This window comes from Xenopus laevis, chromosome 3L (genome assembly GCF_017654675.1).
Source record: "Xenopus laevis strain J_2021 chromosome 3L, Xenopus_laevis_v10.1, whole genome shotgun sequence".
In the NCBI taxonomy this organism is placed as follows: Eukaryota; Metazoa; Chordata; class Amphibia; order Anura; family Pipidae; genus Xenopus; species Xenopus laevis.
In genome coordinates this window covers 14,264,916-14,287,816 of record NC_054375.1, presented here as the reverse complement: position 1 = coordinate 14,287,816, position 22,901 = coordinate 14,264,916, and the positions used below count along the sequence as shown (strand labels likewise).

The 22,901-nt window shown below is 44.7% G+C and overlaps 1 protein-coding gene across 12 annotated transcripts in view; it reads left to right on the top strand.

Annotated features, from left to right (window-relative positions):
- erc1.L (ELKS/RAB6-interacting/CAST family member 1 L homeolog) overlaps positions 1–22,901 on the top strand; it is a 144,475-nt gene that overhangs the window by 103,329 nt on the left and 18,245 nt on the right. For all 12 annotated transcript variants that reach the window (XM_018241171.2, XM_018241170.2, XM_018241166.2 and 9 more), the window contains one exon: positions 15,441–15,588. In XM_018241171.2, coding sequence (XP_018096660.1) covers positions 15,441–15,588 — 148 coding nt within the window. The remainder of the gene's footprint in view (positions 1–15,440; positions 15,589–22,901) is intronic.

Here is a 22,901-nt window from a genome sequence, read left to right as displayed (position 1 = left end):
GAAATGATAGTTCCCCTTAGATTCCGCTTAAGCTTTTACTTATTACATTGCTGGAAACAAAAGAACGTCTGTTGAGCCCGACAGAGAATTTATTGATCCGGCCGTGATTATTGCTCTGCGTGGAATCCCTGTCATAAAACATGGGGCCGGAAAGTAGATAACGTGGCTCTGATCCGATTCTGCACACAGATGATGGTGAATGCAACACTACATATGGGGACCTTAGCTGCATTTTGTGGCTCCATGCAGCAAAATGAACTCCAGGGTACAGTAAGACAACTCCCTGCAACCTCTGCAGTGGCATCAGCAAAAGAAAACCAATTGCTTTCAGCTGTTCAGCTGTTGGTTGTGCGACACAGACCGGTGTCACTCCAGAGCCACTGCTTTGCTCCATAATCACCTGCCAGGATTCATTTTATTTTCATAGTCACAAATTCAGCAGCCTAAAGTGGGACCTCTTGTTGGGGTTGTCTTTTTAAAGGGGAAGTTTACCGTAGAAGTAACTTTCAAGTTAGATCCTAAAATAGTTTTTATGTCATTTTATTCTCCCATGGCTGGATGGGGCATTTCCAAGAGATTCTTGTGGCCCCTTACCAGACCATCTGGTCCCCAAATACAGTAAAATACTGGAATATGTAAACTCTGGGCACACAGAGAATCCATCCATCCATCCATGCATACACACACTATAATACTATAGGGTCCTAAAACTGTTCAGCAGTATCACAGGTCCCCCTATTACCGTCCCCACGAGTACAAACGGCTGCTCTGTTATTGCACAATGATTTAATTACCCTAATCTACCACTAGGGGTCTGATGGCAGACTTAAAGGAGAAGGCTACTAAAGCAGTTTATAATAGCCACAATAGTGCAAGCTATAACATTATATTTATTCTGCAGAATGCTTTGCCATACCCGAGTAAACAGCTTTAGAAGCTGTCTGTTTGTTTAGGATAGCAGCTGTCATATTAGCTTGGTGTGACATCACTTCCTGCCTGAGTCTCTCCCTGCTCGATCATAGCTCTGGGCTCAGATTACAACAGGGAGGGGAGGAGGGAGAGAGGAGCAACCTGAGCATGCTCAAGCCCTAGCCCTGGAGGTTCAAGCTGAAAACAGGAAGTCTGATACAGAAGCCCATGAGTACACAGGAGAAAAAAAGAAATGCTGTGTTTCTTTTGACAGAGGACTCAGGGCAGCATTAGTTAGAGAGAGAGAGAGAGATTTGGACTGAGAAAGACTGGCAGCAGAAGTGGCTCAGGGAAAGAGATCTAGGCAGAGACATTGCTGAATTGTCCCGGGAGCCACCCTGTTTTTCCTTTTTTATGCATAACCTGCTTCAGACCTGGAGCCAGAGCCGTTTTAAGGCCTTGGTGGGCCCTGGGTAAAGAGTAAACTAGTGGGCCCCCACACCCCTGGCGCACGCAGCGGGCCAAAACTTTTTTTTTAAGCCATGCCCACTTTTGGCCACACCCCCAAATACCACACCTGTTTAACAAAACATTATTGAGTCATGCCAGTATTAAATGGATAATCAGAATATTTAACGGAGAACTGACAGCATACATTTACTACAAAAGATGGATAATTAGCATATTAACCCTAGCTGTGCCGTAATGTTATTCCTGCACCAGCAATTGCCCCAATATTAAAACCCACCAAATAAATGATGCCTATTTTGACAAATCTGCCTCCAACATTCCCCTCAATGCCATATCTGCCACCAGAATCCCCTTAATGTCACATCTGCTCTTAACCAATACTTCAGTGTTTCATCTGTCCCCCGTAATTTCCCACAATGACAAATCTGCACCCCAGTATTTTCTCCAGTGATACATCTGTCCCTCAGTATTTATGACACATCTGTTCCCTTATTTTCCCAATGACATTTCTGTTCCCCAATATTTTCCCCAATGACATACCGGTATGTCTACCAGTATTTTTCCAATGTACATCTGTCACCCAGTATTTTCCTTAATGACATATCTGCACCCCTTATGTAGCCCAATGACACATCTGCCCCCCAGAATTTTCCCATTGACGCATCTGGCCTCATCATTTCCCCCAAAGACATATTTGCCGAGATATTTTCCCCAATAACATCTATCAGTGTCAGACCTGCCCCTGCATTTCTCCCAATGTCACACCTGTTCCCAAAAATGCCTGTCAGTGTTGTATCTACTCTCAACCCTCCACCCCCATATCACATCTGCCCCAAGTATTGCCCAAAATGGCACATCTGCCCCCTGATATTCTCCCACCCAGGATGGCATCGTGTTTGTGTTCCCCAGCATTGCCCCTCGCTACCCGTACTGCTCCAACCGTCTTACCTGTGCGGAAAAAGGCATACACCTTGAAATCCGATATAAAAGGATATAATTTACAAGATATTCATGGTTTAATACACAAAAACCATGAATATCTTGTAAATCATATCCTTTTATATCGGATTTCAAGGTGTATGCCTTGAAACCATGAATATCTTGTAAATTATATCCTTATAAATGGTGACTAGTGATGTCATCAGTTATAAACGGTGAGTAGTGATGTCATTTGTGCCACATGACTCACTAAAACTTGTGTATTATAAAAATAAATAAAGTACCCCCTGTTGCAAAATATGAGGATATTAGAAGTAACCGCGGAGTTTCATGACCTCGTGGTTTTATATGGTCATGAAACTCCTTATAATTTACAAAAGGGGGTACTTTATTCACTATATATTAATAAATATAACCATTTCTGTAACTTGTTGGGCTGATCCTGCGGTCACCAGCCGTTGTTGGCACTGCCAGGCAGCTCCTAAATTCCTCCAACACAAAGAGCCTCTTCTCTCTTGTCGGACCCTGAAGAAGGCAGCGGCACTCCCAGGTTGCAAAATGTAATCGCTTACGTGGCAAATGAGCCGTGACAGAGCTTGGCAGCAACGGTGGAGGAGCCCAGGGACCGACGCAGACCCCTTACCATTCCGAGGAGGAACGCGAGAGCGGGTCACGATTAATCAGAGGCACAATAATAGAAAGCACAATCCTTAATCCTTTCCCCATGCACAATGGCTCGTTTGTGCCAAGCTGAAAGAGATGCTCTGGGAAGGGGGTGGGCAAGGCCTACTTGTAGGTATTAAACACCAGGACCTGTACACTTGGAATGTGACCACCTCCCTAAATCCCCATTAACCCCTCAGCTGCTGAGCAAGTGGTTAAACCGTACCCCGTGAGGCTGTGAATAAACACTTGTTGCAGAAAGGCAGATGCAGACCACACATACTGGCAGTGCCTCCTACTAGTGGCATTGGTTGCAGATGCAAACGGGTGCAAGGGCGTACATCTAATTAGGGGGATTTAGGTCTCTTTGGTTACTGCTGAGGTCTATGACTCCGGGGGGGGGCCCCACACACACACCCACCGCGTTACAGGCCGACTACAACGACTAAAGGAGATTAATTTTGTTGGACTAATGGCGCAGCTATAACTTCAAATTGACGGGTCACCGTGTCAAACTGCCGGCACTGGGTGACCTGAGATGACAGCTGAGCTAGTTGGAGAGGAAGGGGCGGATGGCTAAATCCTTAAAGGGCTGCTGGCTTTGGAATCAAATCAAATCAAATCTACCTGTAACTTTTATTTAAGAAAAAAAACAAAAACAAGAGTTTTTGCCAAAACTTTGCTTTACTTCTAGAAAAGTTACGGTCATATTCCTGCCTTGCATATAGGGGACTGACGTATTTTTGGGACGCCACATCCCTGTGATTTACCTAGAAAACATTAGATTAAAAAATAAGCAGTCGCAGGGTCTGCTTCCCCATGTTTATGCCACTGCTCCCTTGGCTTAGTGTTTCCTTCAGTCTCTGGACATTATTTCTACTTCCATTCCAGCCGAACCCAGCAGTCGTGTCTTTATAGAACTCATTCAAAATATATACATTCAGCATCAGAGTAGTAGTCTCAAAAGAATCAATATAAGGTTGTCCTTGGTGTGTAAATGCTTCTCAACAGGCTGCACTCCCCGTGCCGTAGTGCTAGAAATTTCCAAGTAGATATAGAAAGTACCCTGAGAGCAAACTTTTGCAAAAATTTGTGCACTTCATGTTTGGGGCCTTCATCATGCACCTGATGAAGGCCGATGTAGCCGAAACATTTAGTGCACGATTTTCTGCAAATAAAGAAATGAGATTTTAAAGACAAAGTGTGATCTCCGGGTACTTTCTATACCGACTTAAGCTCCCCATAGACGCAAAGATTTTTCTTGCCGAACTACCGATTTTAGAGAAGTCCGACCAATCCTTCAAAATTATCATAAAGTTAGTGGGATTCGAACGATCGTACATCTTGCGATTTTTCAGCCGACATCTGTCAGAAAATTGATCGGCCAGGTTAAAAGAATCTTTATCGGTCCCAATGCAATCTATCTATGTTTGCAGGGACAAGCAGGCAGCTCCCCTTTGTTTTCCTGGCATATGGTCTTTTTAGTTGATGGACAATTCGTAGGATCGCTTTGAGATAATCGTGGTCTCACGATGACGATGATCTTTTAGATATCTTTACATCTATGGCCAGCTTTAGTCTCAAAAGACATATTGCAGAATCACCCATCGACCTTTATTTAAAAGCTTCATATAAACCTTCTTATATCTCCTGCCACTGCCCAATATAACTAATTATAGCTCCCCCCACTACTCCCTATAAATCCTCCCATTGCTCCATAACCCCTCCTTATAACTCCTCCCATTGCTCCATATACCCCTCCCTATAACTCCTCCCATTGCTCCATATACCCCTCCCTATAACTCCTCCCATTGCTCCATATGACCCTCCCTATAACTCCTCCTATTGCTCCATATACCCCTCCCTATAACGCCTCCTATTGCTCCATATACCCCTCCCTATAACTCCTCCTATTGCTCCATATAACCCTCCCTATAACTCCTCCTATTGCTCCATTTACCCCTCCCTATAACTACTCCCATTGCTCCATATAACCCTCCCTATAACTCCTCCCATTGCTCCATATACCCCTCCCTATAACTCCTCATATTGCTTCATATAACCCTCCCTATAACTCCTCCCATTGCTCCATATACCCCTCCCTATAACTCCTCCTATTGCTCCATATAACCCTCCCTATAACTCCTCCTATTGCTCCATATAACCCTCCCTATAACTCCTATTGCTCCATATAACCCTCCTATTGCTCCATATACCCCTCCTTATAACTCCTATTGCTTCAAAAACCCCTCCCTATAACTCCTCCTATTGCTCCATATAACCCTCGCTATAACTCCACCCATCACTCCATATACCTCATTACTCAGCAGTCGGAATCCTACAAGTACATACCGCCGAACATTTTGGAAGTAAAAGGAGGGAGAATCCCCCCCCCCGCGCAGCACAGCAAAATGTTTTGACCACACCCCCTAATTACCATGTTCATTTTACAAAATTTGGCAGGTTATGAAAGTTTGAAAATATTTCTCCTTATCTGAACTGGGTTTTTTTTTTGTCTCAAAATTGTTACAAAGTATCATATTTGCACCTGTTGGCTGTTATGTGGTCCCTGCTAAATGCCAATTAAGTTAGAAATTTTGTTTCTTTTTCTGGCTGTTCAGTGCAGAGAAAATAGGGACTTTCCAGTACAAATGAGGGACTGCAGGTTGAACTGGGAAAAGAGGGACTGTCCCTCCGAAAAAGGGACAGTTGGGAGGTATGCAAGTCCCCTAGAGCAGCTGCTGTGTTTGTCCTGTTCCCCTCTCTTGGCCCCCCCCATAACCTCTCACCCACCTTTCCCCAGTTACACAGGTCCCCTCAGACTCGTCCGTTCCCATGAACAAGGCCCTTTCTGCCATTTGCTCTTGTTTATTTTCATATGTCACCATTTATATTTCCAGCCCCCGTCACTGAGCTGCACTCGCTGCGCCTGACATCTAATATTAAATCCAAATATATTCTCCGTACAACAGCCCTTTAATTCCCCCCATTCATTTCTATATAAACCTGGAAGCCCCGTCACTCCCACCTGCTGTATCCACTGCTTATCTCTATAGGATATAGGCTGCTCCCCAGTCTCCTGATCCCTCTGTCTCTATCCCTGTGTATCCCTGTGTCTGTATCCCTGTGTATCCCTGTGTCTGTATCCCTGTATATCCCTGTGTCTGTATCCCTGTATATCCCTGTGTCTGTATCCCTGTATATACCTGTGTCTGTATCCCTGTATATACCTGTGTCTGTATCCCTGTATATACCTGTGTCTGTATCCCTGTATATACCTGTGTCTGTGTCTATATCCCTGTGTCTATATCCCTGTGTCTGTATCCCTGTATATCCCTGTGTCTGTATCCCTGTATATCCCTGTGTCTGTATCCCTGTATATCCCTGTGTCTGTATCCCTGTATATCCCTGTGTCTGTATCCCTGTATATCCCTGTGTCTGTATCCCTGTATATCCCTGTGTCTGTATCCCTGTATATCCCTGTGTCTGTATCCCTGTATATCCCTGTGTCTGTATCCCTGTATATCCCTGTGTCTGTATCCCTGTATATCCCTGTATATCCCTGTGTCTGTATCCCTGTATATCCCTGTGTCTGTATCCCTGTATATCCCTGTGTCTGTATCCCTGTATATCCCTGTGTCTGTATCCCTGTATATCCCTGTGTCTGTATCCCTGTGAGTGGCTGAGCTGGGAGTCTGTACAGCCAGTATTATACAGCAGCCCCTACACACTCGCACCCTCAGCGTGTGCATCCCAGTGCGTGTGCCCCTGCAGCAGAGCGTGTGTGTTTGTGTTCTATAAGCCGTGTAACTGCCTCCAGCTGCTGGCACACTTCCAGGGCAGAAATAGAAACGGCTTGTGACTGGGGGCCAAACGTTACACGGCCCCCGGCCTGCAGGAATATCAATTTATTTAATAACTTTCAGGTGAGGCCTGGACCTGCCGCATGAAAGGGGCCACTGTTCCCTCCCATGAGCTCAGTCAGGCCTCTCTGGGTCTCCATGCAGTGACGCGCCTTCTGTGTTTTGTCATTGAGGGGGGAAAACTCACAGATGGGCCTCTGGCCTGGTGCACCATACTCTGGGCAAAGATGGAGGCATTCTTAAAGGAACAAAACCATAACTGTAAGGCTGAGTTCTTATTTGTGCCCTGGAACTATAGCAGGACAACTGTTACCCCAATGTTTCTATATATCTGTAACCTTGTTATGAGCTAAGGGGCCCAGTCTGAAGGTCAGTTAGGAGGAGATTTGAGGTGAGTGTTTATCTGTGCCCTGGGTACCCCTGTAACTATAGCAAGGTGACTGTTACCCCAATGTTTCTATATATCTGTAACCTTGTTATGAACTAAGGGGGTCCAGCATGAAGGCCAGTTAAGGGGAGATTTGGGGGTGAGTGCTTACTTGTACCCTGGGTACCCCTGGAACTATAGCAGGGTGACTGTTACCTCAATGTTTCTATATATCTGTAACCTTCTTAGGGTGAGATGTGGGGTTCCCTTAGTACTCCTGGAAGTATTGTAACCTTGCTATAAGTTGGGGGTTACAGATAGCCTGGGTAATATAGTGCAGTCAGTACCTGTATATTACACTATGAGCTCAGACTTGGAGGAATAAGTAACACACACAAGTTATACAGCAAGTGGCCCAAGTCAAATAGTCGCACATTGATTTGCTTCCTCATTTCTATCCCCCTATGGGTGTAGTTTTTTGTGGCAATTTAACCCTGTTTGGGGAAAGTAGGCCTGAAAATTGTTTCAACCTTGAATAGGTTAAACAGAAAGGTGTTGTTAAGTTTCCCACTGGGACGGCCCATATAATTACACATATCCGGCTGGAATTCTTTTCACGTGGATGAGACTCCCGTTTTCTGAGGCTGATGGCTGTCCACTCGGGGCAGTAAGAGACATTTTTGAACATGTTTTGGAAACTTCCAAAAGGTTTCATGTTATTTACTGGGAATTACTTTCCCTTTTATCTCCAGATCATTATTTCCCCTTATTTTTACAGGGAGATACAGGGGTTGTTCACCTTTAAATTAACTTTTAGTATGATGTAGACTTGAGAATGATATTCAGAGACAATTTGCAAATGGTTTTCATTTTTTTTATTTGTGGTTTTTGAGTTTAGCTTTTTTTTTTCCAGTTTGCGATTTCAGCAATCTGGTTCCTAGGGTCCAGATTACCCTAGCAACCATGCACTGATTTGAATAAGAGACTGGAATATGAATAGGAGAGTGACTGAACAGAAAGAGGAGTAATAAAAAGTAGCAATAACAATACATTTGTAGCCTTACAGAGCATTTGTTTTTTAGATGGGGTCAGTGACCCCCGTTTGAAAGCTGGAAAGAGTCCAAAGAAAAGGGCATTTAATTATATCAATTATAAAAAAGTAAATAATGGAGGCTAATTGTAAAGTTTTTTGGACCATTCTATAACATTATTTACCACCTTTTTTTGGGCAGAGATACACACGAAGATTCAGGGAGATTAGTCGCCCAGCCTCTTCTTCCTCGAAGTGCCTTCCCGCCGGCTAGAATCTAAATCGTCAGCGGGATGGCACTCTGAGCGCTTCATTTTCCGAAAGCTAGAATCGAAATCGCTGGCGGGATGGCACTCGGAGCACTTAGATTTCCGAAGTCACCCAAAGTTTCCTGCAACTTCAGGCGACTTCGGAAAAAAGCGTTCCTAGTGCCATCCCATCGGCAATTTAGATTCTAGCCGTCGGCAAGGCAGTTCGGGGAGATTAGTTGCCCGAAAAAGACTAATCTCCCCGAGTCTCTGCCCTTAAGGCCATTACAGTTTAGCTTTTTATGTTCCACTTGTATCCATTAAATGAAAGAAATAAGTAGACGAATGTGGCATTTTTACTTTGTTTTCCCTTAGCTTCTAGGAAGGTGTTTGATTCTCTTGTCAATAATATTGATATTTTGTGATAAATCTGAATGTCTGTTAAAACTTGAATAAAAATTGAAAAAAAAAAAGGAAGGTGTGACAGGCTCAGCTGGCAGTGCCAGTTTTAACCAAGCTGACATTGTTCTTATGCTGGCCACAAGCACATTTCTATAACTTCCCATAGCCCTCCTGTTATGTTATAATTCCCTTATAAAATGTGATGTAGAATGCTCTCTGCACTCTGTGGGTTTGGGGACCCGACCCATACTGTAAGTGGACCTCTCAGTAGTAGGTATAGGCATTGGAACCTGGGAAGGGGGAAGCCCAAATGTTCACTAACTGGTTCCGGCAGCAGAACCCAGAGCCCATTCTGTTTACCTCTGGCCTCATCATGGAAACATCTTCCACAGCCTGCAGGTAGCAGAGACAACACCCCTAGCCTGTACAGAGCGATACCATAAAACTATTCGAATATTAGGGCCGTTGGCCTCTATGGGGACCTCAATGAATACGACTGTCTCATTTCTTGAAAACGCTCCCAATTTATAAGACCGACTTATTCCACGTGGCTCCCTACCAGGAAAGGAGTCCTCCACCCCTCTATTCCATGGCTCATTCGGACCTAAATTTGTTTTCTCTTGCCCTATCTGAACCTCCTTCGTCGCCCCCTCTGTGGGAGTTTTCCTGGGGAAGGTGCACTCACCTCTGCCACTGAAAGGGTCACAGTCTGTCCCAATGAATGTTCTATTCTGCCTCCGATCCTTTCCCTTATCTCTCCAATCAGGTATCATTCCAAATGCAATTTCAAATATTTTACAGTCATGTGAATGAGCATCAGTGGGGTTATTGTCATATCTGGAGCTAAATATGGCTGACTTTTAAATGACAAGTAAAGTTTTTTTTTTTTTGTTTTTTTTTTAAGTCGCATTCTTTAAAGGACAGTTAAAGGGTTGTTCACCTTTAAATTAACTTTAAGTATGATGTAGAGAGTGATATTCTGAGACAATTTGCAATAGGTTTTAATGCTCTATTATTTATGGTTTTGGAGTTATTTAGCTTTTTATTCAGCAGCTCTATGGGTTGCTATGGTCCAAATGAGCAACCATGCATTGATTTAAACAAGAGACTGGAATATGAATAGGAGAGGCCTGAATACAAAGAGGAATAATAAAAAGTAGCGGGTCTGGACACACACTCAGATTTGAGTGTGTGTCACTCAAATCTCCTCATTTTGGGGGCAACTAATCTCCTCCCGAATTGACTCCCGCCGGCTAGAATGAAAATCATCCTACCGATGGCACTTGGAGCGATTCGTTTTCCGAAGTTGCGCGAAGTTGTCTCACGAGAAAACAGAGCATTTGTGTTTAGATGGGGTCAGTGACCCTCATTTAAAAGCTGGAAAGAGTCAGAAGAAGAAGGCAAATCATTTAAAGACTATAAAAAAGAAAAAATGAAGGCCAACTGAAGAGTTGCTTAGAATTAGTCATTCTATAACATACTAAAAGTTAACGTACAGTTGACCCACCCCTTTAAGTTTCTGGCCCATTATTATTATTAACATATATTTATAGAGTGCCAACATATTGCGCAGCGCTGTAAAGTAAATGTATTTATACAAGTAAATCACACGAATTACATACGTAGAACATATGGAGTTACAAACATCACGACCAATACAGGTACAAAAGGTGAAGAAGGCCCTGTGCAAAAGAGCTTACAATCTAAAGGGAAGGGAATAATTCCAGATGATACTTCCTTGGCCCTTTGATTAACTACAACTCCCAGACCCCTTCAGCTGTTTTGACAGGCAGATGATGTACGTATACAGTCCACAGACAGAAGAAGGGGCTTCTGACCATTAGTTGTGCAGCTGTCAGACCTGGAATGTAGGAGGGAGATGAAGGGGCGACCAAAAGTACCAGCCAGGGCAGTGTCTGGCAAGTGCAGATAAACAGCCGGACAGTGACGGCAATGGGGGGGGGGATTAACTGCCGGTTCCTTGTAATGCTCTGGGCAGACGGCAGGATTAAGAAACCATCATTAGGATTTAGCTTACATGACTCTTACTGTACATCCAGTTATGTGTGGGGTCCAATAGTCTCGCCATCTCTGGGATCATCTGACCCGTTAACCCTTGTGTTGAATGATGGGCCCCTACCCTGCTTGGTTTGCAGGTCCAACCTGCCAACTGGAATTAATAATAATCTTATTTTCTTGTCTTTATGTCTCTGCCTCATGTCCAAAAACTCCTCCTGTTCTGTGTTTGGTCAGTCTGCTGATTCTCACTTCTGCACATCAATTCATTCATGTATCTCGATTCTCTCCATGATTCTCTCCTCGATTCCCTCCATGATTCTTTCCCTCTGGGCAGAAACTGTAACCAGGCTCGAGAGGTGCCACCTTGTACGGTAGCCATCCATTCAGCACACAGGCCGTTCATTCAGATTCAGTGTTTGATCAGTCTGGTTGCCTTTTAGCGTCACAGCGCAAGGGGGCTCTTTCTTGACATAGGCCTTAAAGAAGAAGCAAACCCCCAAACTATTGAAAACCCCTACCCTCCATAGTCCCCCCTCCCTGTTCCCTCCTGCCCAGGTGTACCTGTAAATGCCCCTAAGTAGGGATGGATGCATTTTTTCCCCGCAGAAATGACGCAGATAGACTTGTATGGCGGTGCACGTCAAAAAAATTTCGTCAAGCGTCAATTTTTTTGACGTCCATAGACTTTATTGGACATTGACGACATTTCGCCGGTGGCAAATTTTTGGCCAAGCAAAATGGGTCAAATTCGCCCAAGCCTACCCCTAAGTCTTTAATTACCCCTCTCGATGCAGAGTCAGCGCAGCGGAGCTCACAGGGGCCATCTTCACCGATTCGGGAATCTTCAGCAAGTAAGCGGTGTATCGGCTCATTGTAGCAATTTCCTGGTCCCGAACAACTTCACATCTGCCCAAAGCCACGGAAATTGCAGAAGGGACCCGAAGATTAAAGAAGATGTCGCTCGTGAGGTCCACTGCGATGACTCTGCATCGAGGGGTAGTTAAAGACTTAGGAGCATTTACAGGTATTAACACCTGTGATGGGGGACTATGTAGGGTAAGGGGTAGGGGTTTTCATTAGTTTGGGGGTTTGCTTCTCCTTTAAATGATCTAGTGTGGGACAGAATCACTTTGGGTTGTGTTTCAAGACTTTCCCAAGGTTTCCATCTAGACTACGATCACTTTTATTTGTATTTATAATAAGTGTTGCTCAACAGAATTGTACCCCCATATGTATCAAGCTCACTTCCAGGGGTAACCTTCTCCTCATTCTCTCCTAAGAGATATGCCATAAAAGATTCTCAACCTATGTGTCCGAAACCCAAATAGGGCTCTCCGTATAGGTTTATCATGGGTCTAGCATGAGCCAGAAACAATGCTGTATAACCTCAGTAAAGGGGTCCTGGTCATATGATGGTTCTCCATGATCTCCATGTGTTCCTACAGTTGAACATTGTCTAAATAAAAGGTCCAAATATAATGTTTTCCCCAGGATTGATCTGGTCCCTTGTTGTATGTGTTAAAGGCCAAAATATGGTCCTTACTTGGACCCAACCACCTCTTCACACCCTCCAAAGAGGAGCCCTGAGTTGCAAGTGCCTACAGGATTGCTGGATGTATATGTTGTGTTATCAACCATCCATCATATTGTTGGCTCCTCTTCATTTGCACTGGTTGACATGGTGCCTTAGCAGATGTTCCTTTTAACCCAGACCAATATCCTTATTCCAAAAACTGTGAGGCCCATTGCTTGGTGTTTGGTGGTGACTGGATCTGCCCTTAAAGGGATACAGTCATGGGAAAAATATTTTTTTATTTTTATTTTTTTTTTATAAAAAAAACACAGTTAATAGTGCTGCTTCAGCAAAATTCTGCACTGAAATCCATTTCTCAAAAGAGCAAACAGATTTTTTTAATATTTAATTTAGAAAACTGACATGGGGCTAGACATTAATAATGTGCAGGCCAGACCAATACCCGCGGGTTCGGGCCAACCTCACACTCTTACTCGCAGGTGGGAGTTTAGCTCTACTCCTGCTCTCCCCACCCGCCACGTCAAATGCCGACTTCCAGGTTCATCTTTAATAGACGCTGCACCTGCTCGCCCCACCCCTGTTGTTACGTCATCGGCGGAGCGGTCTATAAAAGCAACCCGGAAGTCGGATGTGTGCGGGCTATGGGAGGACAGGTGCGGGTCAGGGAAATCCCGATCCGCACATCACTGCTAGACATATTGTCAGTTTCCCACTGCCCCCTGTCATGTGACTTGTACTCTGATAAACTTCAGTCGCTCTTTACTGCTGCACTGCAAGTTGGAATGATATCATCCCCCATTCCTTCCCCCCAGCAGCCGAACAACAGAACAGTGGGAAGGTAACCAGATAACAGCTCCCTAACACAAGGTAACAGCTGCCTGGTAGATCTAAGAACAACACTCAATAGTAAAATCCAGGTCCCACTGCGACACATTCAGTTACAGTGAGTAGGAGAAACATCAGTCTGCCAGAAAGCAGTTCCATCCTAAAGTGCTGGCTCTTTCTGAAATCACATGCCCATTACAACTAAAATAATACACTTGCTGGTTCAGGAATAAAATGTTATATTGTAGAGTGAATTATTTGCAGTGTAAACTTTAAGGCTTCGTTAGACTGACTGATCGTTGACAATTTAGTACACTTCCACCTTTAAAGGGGAACTCTGGCTTCCTAACCAAAATTGGATAAAAAGGCCCACATAACACAGAGCCCCCTGTTTCTTCAAAAAGTATGAATAAATGTAATTTTCTATGCTGTAATCCAGCTGTTTAACAGTTCTTCTCTTTCTGCAGTATTTGAAATCCTGGCAGGGAAGGAAGGACTAAATATTGATGTTACAAATTGTAACAACTTCTCCACAGCTTACAGACATCATGCAGGAACTACATAACCCACAATGCATTGCACTGAGATGTTCCTTTCCTTATTGAAATCACGTGTGCAGGGAATTGTTGGGTTTAGAGGATGCAGACTAAGGACAAATTGCTGCTGATACAAAGTAACAGTAGTCAGTCAGCTCAGCAAAGTAGTCAGACAGATCAGCAGGAGAGCAAGGGGCTAGGCTTAGGAAACTGTTCCAAACCTTTTATAATCATCTTTAAAATACAATCTACATAATTTTTAATCAATGTGTATTGCAAAGTTGCTTGGAATTATGTTTACTTTTCAAAAAGCTCAAGTTATGTTTTTGTGGCGTCCCCCTTTAAATGTTTTAAGGACCATGAAGTCCTAGCAGATCATAATCAAGGTTGGTTGGTTGGAATTATTCCAGTTTTAGGATCCATTAGAACTTTATGGTAATTTATGGGGCACAAGGGGATGGGGATTTTCTTACCGGATTGCAATGTGTTTCCTTATCAGTGCAAGTTGGTCTGCGGAGCATGTGGTGTCAATGTGCTAAGTGGTGTTTGTCTATGCAGTGTATGTTATTCCACCAGGTACCCGCTCTCTCGTGTAACAGTAACAGAGTGGAGAGATGACAGCCGGGAGGCCCTACTGCCTGTTAGCACTTCTCTTGCAGAGGTCAGAGACCCACTTAACATAGTTTATTTTCGAGTGCTCTCCCTTATTTTTAGACACTTGATATGCGGAGGCGCGTCTGCTCCGAAGTCTTCCTTCTCTCCTCATCTGCTGATCTTTAGGGGTGCCTTCCTGGGACTGGGAGTAGGGACGGGCAAATATTTTTGGGCTGAATTTTCTTCATTGGTGGCATTGGAAATGGCATTTGCTGTTGGACTGTGTGTAGCGCCATGGCAAAGACAATTTGCGACTTGTGTTGAAATGTGTATCTGCAATTATCCGTTAATTGTCCTTTAAAGGTGGTTAAAGGACATTAAATGATAGAAATGTTAGGGATCAATTTATTGCAATTTTGCATGTAGTTTTCATGTTTTTGTTACCCACAATACAGCATTTTCTCCATTATTCCACTCTTGCAAGTTGGAGATGCTCCTGATGCAGTTGCAGCCAACGTTGTGCTTGCCCTTTGATATGTAGTGGACTCAATTGCCCCAGTTGGTGTCATTTTTACGGCCCTTGCTGTCGTCTGGTTTGGAGGTGGCAATAGCTCCAGAGGCTCAATAGGCGCAACTCCGCTTAATTCAGAACAGAAGGGAGGAAGATGTGCCAAGATCCCTCTAAGGACTGTTATCTATAGGCACCTGGTCCTTAGCTGGTCTGTTTCTACTGATTCTCTTTGTCTTGTGTTTGGTATAAATTCTGGTCACATGTTATGCATTCCAACCATCCATCTGTCCTTTTGGCTGGGGAAAGGACTGACATTCCACCACGTGATATATATATAACTACCGGATATAAATGACATCCTGAAATGAGGGACACCTCCTATGAACCTCCTTGGATCAATTTCTAGCAGAATTTGTCCTTCATCCTTAGGTCTTGCAGGGTTACTAAGCGCAGCGAGTATAAATATAATATATTGGTCAGGTTTTCTCCAGTGACTAATAATGATGTGTTTTTTTCCCCTCCCACCCAGGCAGGAAGCCCTCTTGGCAGCCATCAGCGAGAAGGATGCTAACATTGCCCTGCTGGAGTTGTCCTCATCCAAGAAGAAGAAGACCCAGGACGAGGTGGCTTCTTTGAAGAGGGAGAAGGACAGGCTGGTGCAGCAGCTGAAACAGCAGGTAAGTACCTCCCTCCTGTTATTTACATGTACTGTATTATCTTAGGGACCCCCAAACAAGTGCTCCGGTGTGATCCAGTGAGGATGCTTGTTGGTGAGACCCACTGAATCATTTGGGGAGTGGGGTGGCCTTTGAAGAATGGTATGGGGCAACGCTTCCATAGTAACTCAGTTACCGGTCCAGTGGATTGAACAGAACAAAGGGTCTCATACTCATGCCCATCACATTGGGCAGCACTACAAATGGGCAACAGAAGCAGGACCTGAGCCACCAGATGTGACACAGATTAGAGTCCTGCGCGGAACCAATTTCTAAGACCCGACCTGAACCCGAGACCCGAACCGCAACCCGCATATTTACCCACTGTGATCCGCTACCCGACCCGGACCCGCAACTGCCTTATCCGCCGACCACCATCAAATAGGAAGAGATGGTGCTGCAAACCAGAAGGGACGTCATCAAAAGTGGGCAGGGACAGAAACAAGTTTTGTAAAACTTTAAAAGTAAAATATAGACAATATTACATAAGATAAGAAGTTTAGATGAGACCCGCAACCCAACCCACAGACCCGCGGGTAAACCTGAAAATCCTCCCCTCATTCTGCAGGGTGCCTGCTTTTTTTGCCCGCTGCAGGACTAACACAGATGCATATATATACCCGAAGCAGCCACAAAGGGGTTAATATGAATTGGCAGCCTTAATTCTAATATTTAGCAAAGTTTACACTAAACGGAATGTTTTACGCTGCCGCCTCCATTAACCCTTGCCTGGGACATTCCTTGGCAGCCCCCTTCTGCCTTTGATGCATTCTGCATCTTTATAAATCACAGGCGCAGCTTTCTCTGCCATTCACCCTTCCTGGGAATAGTCTCGGCTGCTCGGAGCGGTTCAGAGCCAGCGCATGCAGGAGGGTGTCGGCGTTCAGTGACACTTTGCAGACTTCAGGATGAGCTCAGTGGGAAAAACCCTGCCAGATCTTTAGCTGCGCTGAGGAAGAGTACAGAAAAGATGCTTTTGCGTTGTTTTGGGGTCTGATTGTTGGATTCGGCCCCTAATACCCCGAGCAGCTGAATACCGAAACCTAATTTTGTATATTCAGAGAAATATGTAATTGATTCTGAACAAAAGGACAGATACCGACTGTCTGTGGCATCTACAGCTGCCCCTCATGCAGTTGCCCAAATCTACAGATTGCCAGTTTGGGCCTGGCTGGGAGATTGACAGCCTGATTTAACAGTCCCCAGCTGAACAGGTTGTGATTTAATTGAGTCTGGAGGGGGTGTTGCAAACTGAGTGTGAAAGTGGGGGGGGGTTAAGAGCAGTGAGCAAGGATTCTGGCCTTATTACCTTTACAGTCAGACTTGGCAGTGTATATAGGGGCCTACCAACAGCCTGCCTTACCGATATCTGGCCAGATAGACGACCTGTGATTCAATGGCCGCCACCAACTACTCCTTCCCCTCCATAGAAAACTTTCTGTCCAGATCATGACCTGTGATCCGTCGGCTGTCCCCAGTAACTGTAATCCAATAGCTGCCATCCACCATCAAAAACTACCAATGCCTCACTGCCGGGAACCACCACCACCTTCTGGATAGGCCCAGAAAAGCAGAGCTCACCAAGGCCCATCGTGGAAAAATCCAATCTTCGTCTGGCTGGGGCATAGCAAACTTTCTGTCCAGATAGAAGTCAGTGATGCAATGAGACTACATAGTTACATAGTTACATAGTTAAATTAGGTTGAAAAAAGACAAAGTCCATCAAGTTCAACCCCTCCAAATGAAAACCCAGCATCCATACACACACCCCTCCCTACTTTTAATTAAATTCTATATACCCATACCTATACTAACTATAGAGCTTAGTATCACAATAGCCTTTGATATTATGTCTGTCCAAAAAATCATCCAAGCCATTCTTATAGTCATTAACTGAATCAGCATCACAACATCACCCGGCAGTGCATTCCACAACCTCACTGTCCTGACTGTAAAGAACCACCTACGTTGCTTCAAATGAAAGTTCTTTTCTTCTAGTCTAAAGGGGTGGCCTCTGGTACGGTGATCCACTTTAGTTGCACTTAGTCTCTGCACTCCCAGCTCATTTATATCCCTCTTAAGGACTGGAGTCCAAAACTGCCCCCATACTCCAGATGAGGCCTCACCAGGGACCTATAAAGAGGCATAATTATGTTTTCATCCCTTGAGTTAATGCCCTTTTTTATGCAAGACAGAACTTTATTTGCTTTAGTAGTCACAGAATGACACTGCTCAGAATTAGACAACGTATTATCTACAAAGACCCCTAGATCCTTCTCATTTAAGGAAACTCCCAACACACTGCCATTTGGTGTATAACTTGTATTTATATTATTTTTGCCAAAGTGCATAACCTGCATTTATCAACATTGAACCTCATTTTCCAGTTTGCTGCCCAGTTTTCCAGTTTAGACAAATCACTGTGCAAAGTGGCAGCATCCTGCATGGAACCTATAGTTCTGCACAATTTAGTATCATCTGCAAAAATAGAAACAGTACTTTCAATGCCCACCTCCAGGTCATTAATAAACAAGTTGAAAAGCAAGGGACCTAGTACAGAGCCCTGCGGTACTCCACTAACAACACTGGTCCAATTAGAAAATGTTTCATTTACCACCACTCTTTGTAGTGACCATACATGGCCATATAACTCCTGGCAATCTTATCTGTGCATATATGGCCATCGTTTTGCCAAATCACTTGGCTTTACAGATATAAACAGATTCCATTTCCGTATCCTTGAAAGCCTGATCCATGTTGTTTGTGTTGTTTTCCAGATGTTCTGTCTTGCCCCCCCCCTCATTTCTCCCTATGTGATGAGACTAAAATCAACTTAGTTTTCCACTTCATTCCAGACCACCCCAAATGTTCATCACCCACCTGCCAATTCCGGCAACAGTCGTGGGGCTCAGAGAGCAACGTCTCCCCACTGTGTCGTCATTATGAAAAACACACACAGCAGGTTCCCCATTGTGTCCAGCTGCCCAGAGTGGGGTGAGCACCCTCCTATGCAAACTCAGCCACCCGCCTCGCCGAGGGTCACTTGGACACATGATATAAGCGCAGAGTCGGCCCCAGGCTTTTGTGTCTCTGATCACTAGTGCTCCATTGTAATGTCATTAAACAACAATTTGTGATTCTCACTTTTCACATCAAACGGATTGGGTTGCACAGAACTTTCAACTTCACGGAGCAGCAACGCAACCAGATCCAGCGTCGTAACACTGCATTTATTGTTTGTACTTTTATTTTATTCCCCACCTCCATCCTCTAAAGAGGTATAGGGTTTTATAAAGGGACACTATCATAGTACATAGTTTTTAATGTGCCTGAAGACAAGGAATATGTTTAGTCAAGTTGTCACTTGGGTGACATGGGTTTCCTTTCTAGCTACCTATATAATAGAGCATTCTGTCCCAGTGGCTGCACAGATCCTATGTGATCCCTATTGTAAACAGCTGTCCTGTCCTGCTTTATGGCAGCTGAGATTCTAGCTATCTGTATAACAGAGCATTCTGTCCCAGTGGCTGCACAGATCCTATCTGATCCCCATTGGAAGCAGCAGTCCTGTCCTGCTTTATGGCTGAGATTCTAGCTATCTGTATAACAGAGCATTCTGTCCCAGTGACTGCACAGATCCTATCTGATCCCCATTGTAAGCAGCAGTCCTGTCCTGCTTTATGGCAGCTGAGATTCTAGCTATCTGTATAACAGAGCATTCTGTCCCAGTGGCTGCACAGATCCTATCTGATCCCCATTGGAAGCAGCGGTCCTGCCCTGCTTTATGGCACCTGAGATTCTAGCAATTTGTGTAACAGAGCATTCTGTCCCAGTGGCTGCACAGATCCTATCTGATCCCTATTGTAAGCAGCAGTCCTGCCCTGCTTTATGGCTGAGATTCTAGCTATCTGTATAACAGAGCATTCTGTCCCAGTGGCTGCACAGATCCTATCTGATCCCCATTGGAAGCAGCAGTCCTGCCCTGCTCTATGACTGAGATTCTAGCTATCTGTATAACAGAACATTCTTTCCCAGTGGCTGCACAGATCCTATCTGATCCCCATTGTAAGCAGCAGTCCTGTCCTGCTTTATAGCAGCTGAGATTCTAGCTATCTGTATAACAGAACATTCTGTCCCAGTGGCTGCACAGATCCTATCTGATCCCCAGTGTAAGCAGCAGTCCTGTTCTGCTTTATGGCTGAGATTCTAGCTATCTGTATAGCAGAACATCATGTCACAGCAGCACAGATCCTATCTTCATAGTCAGTTTTTATATGTAAAGTGGGGTCCAGCTGTTGCTGTATGACCAGGGATCCACAGCTGGCAGACTCCCTGGGCCACAGAGAAGTCAGATCCATCTTCTGTGCAGAGAGGTTGGTTCCGTCACATGTAGCCACTCCGTAACAGTCCGTTTATCTGGAGCTCTTTGAAAGAGACATAAAACAAAGTAGTGTTTAGGCTACAGGAGAGAGAGACGTGACTTTCATAAACACAGGAGCGGAATTCACTGTCAGGGCTGCATGTGGTAAATAGCAATAAGAAAGAAGCTGGCGTCTTTGCCTTTATTCATTAAGTATGCCCTGGCTCTCTCCTCTTTACTGGCCGGAGGGCACATGCTTTGGTGTGTCCCCCATGCCTCGTCTTGCGTCTCTTTGCTGCGTTGCTTTGTCATATTGTGGCTCCCTCCCATTGCTACCCAAGTTGCCCATTAATGGGTGGGGGTAGAAGGGAAGATTCTTTAAAGACAAGGACCCCATTGGTTCTCCATGGAACCTTCTTGCTTGATGGATTGAGGGCAGTCTGGTGCTCCATGGTGTCCTCATCGGCTAATGATATCCGTTGTGGGGATTGTTAGGAAAAGGCCGCTGCTTTGACGGACGAATGATCTGATCACACTGCTGGCGTGCGGAGACCTCTCAGGAAAGGTCCACATCAGCACCAATGCTGAACCTGTCCAATAGATATCTGGCTAGAAATTGGTTGGACAAGTCATTAGGGTGGCCACTTACACCGACCCATGTATGGCCGCTTTAATCCCTCCCACCCTTGGCTGGTAAAGGCATCCCGTTAGGTGAAGCATCATTGAGTGAACACAGAAAACCCCACCCCAAGGAACACCAAATTATTTGCATTGGGGTCTCCCTCTCTGCAGGGGAACCTTTTTCTTATTCTTTTATTTCTCTTGCCCTTCCCATCGCTGGATCCCATTTCCAATGGTTACTACATCTCGCCACCCCATGTAACATGTCCCAATCAGAAAACAAGTGTATTTCCCTATGTCAGTCCTGTTACCCAGTGACCTATGTCGTGTGCCTATATAATGAATGGAGATGCAGACGGTTATTAGGATGATGAATAATAATTAGATTTGCTATGTTTTCCCCTTCGACCTTGCAAACAAACTACCGACTACAGAAAAGCTCAAGTTGAAATAGTTTGGGAATTAAGTAATATTTACCCGTGCCCCCCCAGTGCGTTGCAATGCTTCGTCAGCAGCCTCCGGGCTCAGCTGGGGACCAATGTCCAGCACATCTGCCCTATGTATGTATTCAGCTGTTAATCCTTTTAGCACTTGTTATGGCTGGATGACCCTCATGGACTCAGCTGTTAACCCCCTAGTGCTTGTTATGACTGGATGACCCCAAAACACTCATTGGAAGGGGTTCTAGCAGGATGTAATGCTGTGAAGGGACATAGTGGTGTGTGTCCATCTGCAGAACATTACACGTCGGACATGATATTAATTGTTTATAACAGAGGCCAGTACAACGAATGTCCCTGTGTGCCTCTTAGTCCTCAACCGTTTCCGAAAAAGTGTCTACATCTTGTGCAGTATCCAATAATCTGCCTCTTAAGAGAACCAAAGTATTTCCATAAATTAGGCACCTTGGCCTTTAAGGGCAGAGACACACACTGCTATTTGGGAGATTAGTCAACCAGCGACAAATCGCTTCTTCTTCGGACGACTAATCTCCCTGAATTGCCTTCCCGCCGGCTAGAATGTAAATCGCCGGCGGGATGGCACTTGGAACACTTCACTTCTGGCAACTTTGGAAAGCCGAAGCAATTCGGTGCCATCCCGTGGCGATTTACATTCTAGCTGGCCAGAAGGACATTCGGGGGGTTATTTGCCCGAAGAAGAAGCGATTTGTCGCTGGGAGACTAATCTCCCGAAATTTTGCAGCGTTTATCAACTAAGAGTCCATCCTTCTGTTATCTTGGGGCCCCAGCTGTTACTTGGCAACAACCCCCAACATATCAAGGATAAAATCATTCTGGGACTTTTGGTGCAACAAGTGGACCCCTGGTTAAGACTTATGTTTCTTCCCCATTAGCATCTTGATTGTTGTTCACCCATACTTATACCATTGGCTGAGATAGAGCAGGTGGTGTGGTCTGGGTAGAACAGGGAGTGGTATTCATGGAATATGTTGTGGCCAAAATTCACCCAGTTTTAGATTCTGTGAGTTTGACATCTTTGGGTATGGTGAGACATGGTGGTATGGAAAACCTCATGGATTGACCCTTAATTCTACAACTGATTGAGATGGAGCAGGGTGTGTGGTCTCAGCAGATTGGTTACCAAAATCACCTGGTTTCAGATCTGGGGAAGTTATGGTATGGAGGGACATGGTGGTATGGAGACCAGTAAACGATTTTTGAAGAGCTACATATATTTTTACCCCGAGCTGGGACCTAGCAGGGGCAGGAGCAGAAAGTGTGGGCTGGGCAGATTGGGACATTACCAAAATCACCTGGTTTCAGATCTGGGGAGGTTAAGGTCTTGGTGAGACATGGCGGTATGGAAACCTGTCAAACCTCCTGGATTCGCCCATATTATAAAACTGGTAGAGATAGAGCAGGGCTTGTGGTCTGAGTGGAACATGGAGTGGTCTGGGCAGATGGAACATTACCAAAATCACCTTGTTTCAGATCGGAGGAGGTTATGTTATGGAGAGACATGGTTGTATGGAGACTAGTCAACTCTTTTTATATTTGTATGGAGACTAGTCAACTCTTTTATATTTTTACCCCTAGCTGGGACATAGCAGGGGCCGTGGTCTGCCTGGATTGGGTTGTGGCCAAAATCTATACAGTTTCAGATCAGGGAGGTTGTTACCTCTTGGTGGGACTAAATCTCTGGTGGGCAGAGTATTGTAATGCACTTTCTTTTCCAGTGGTGTAACTAGATGTTACTGGGCCCCACAGCAGATTAATTTTACGATCCCCAACATATCCAGAGGTTGTCCTGTTTTACCAATATATATTGAAAT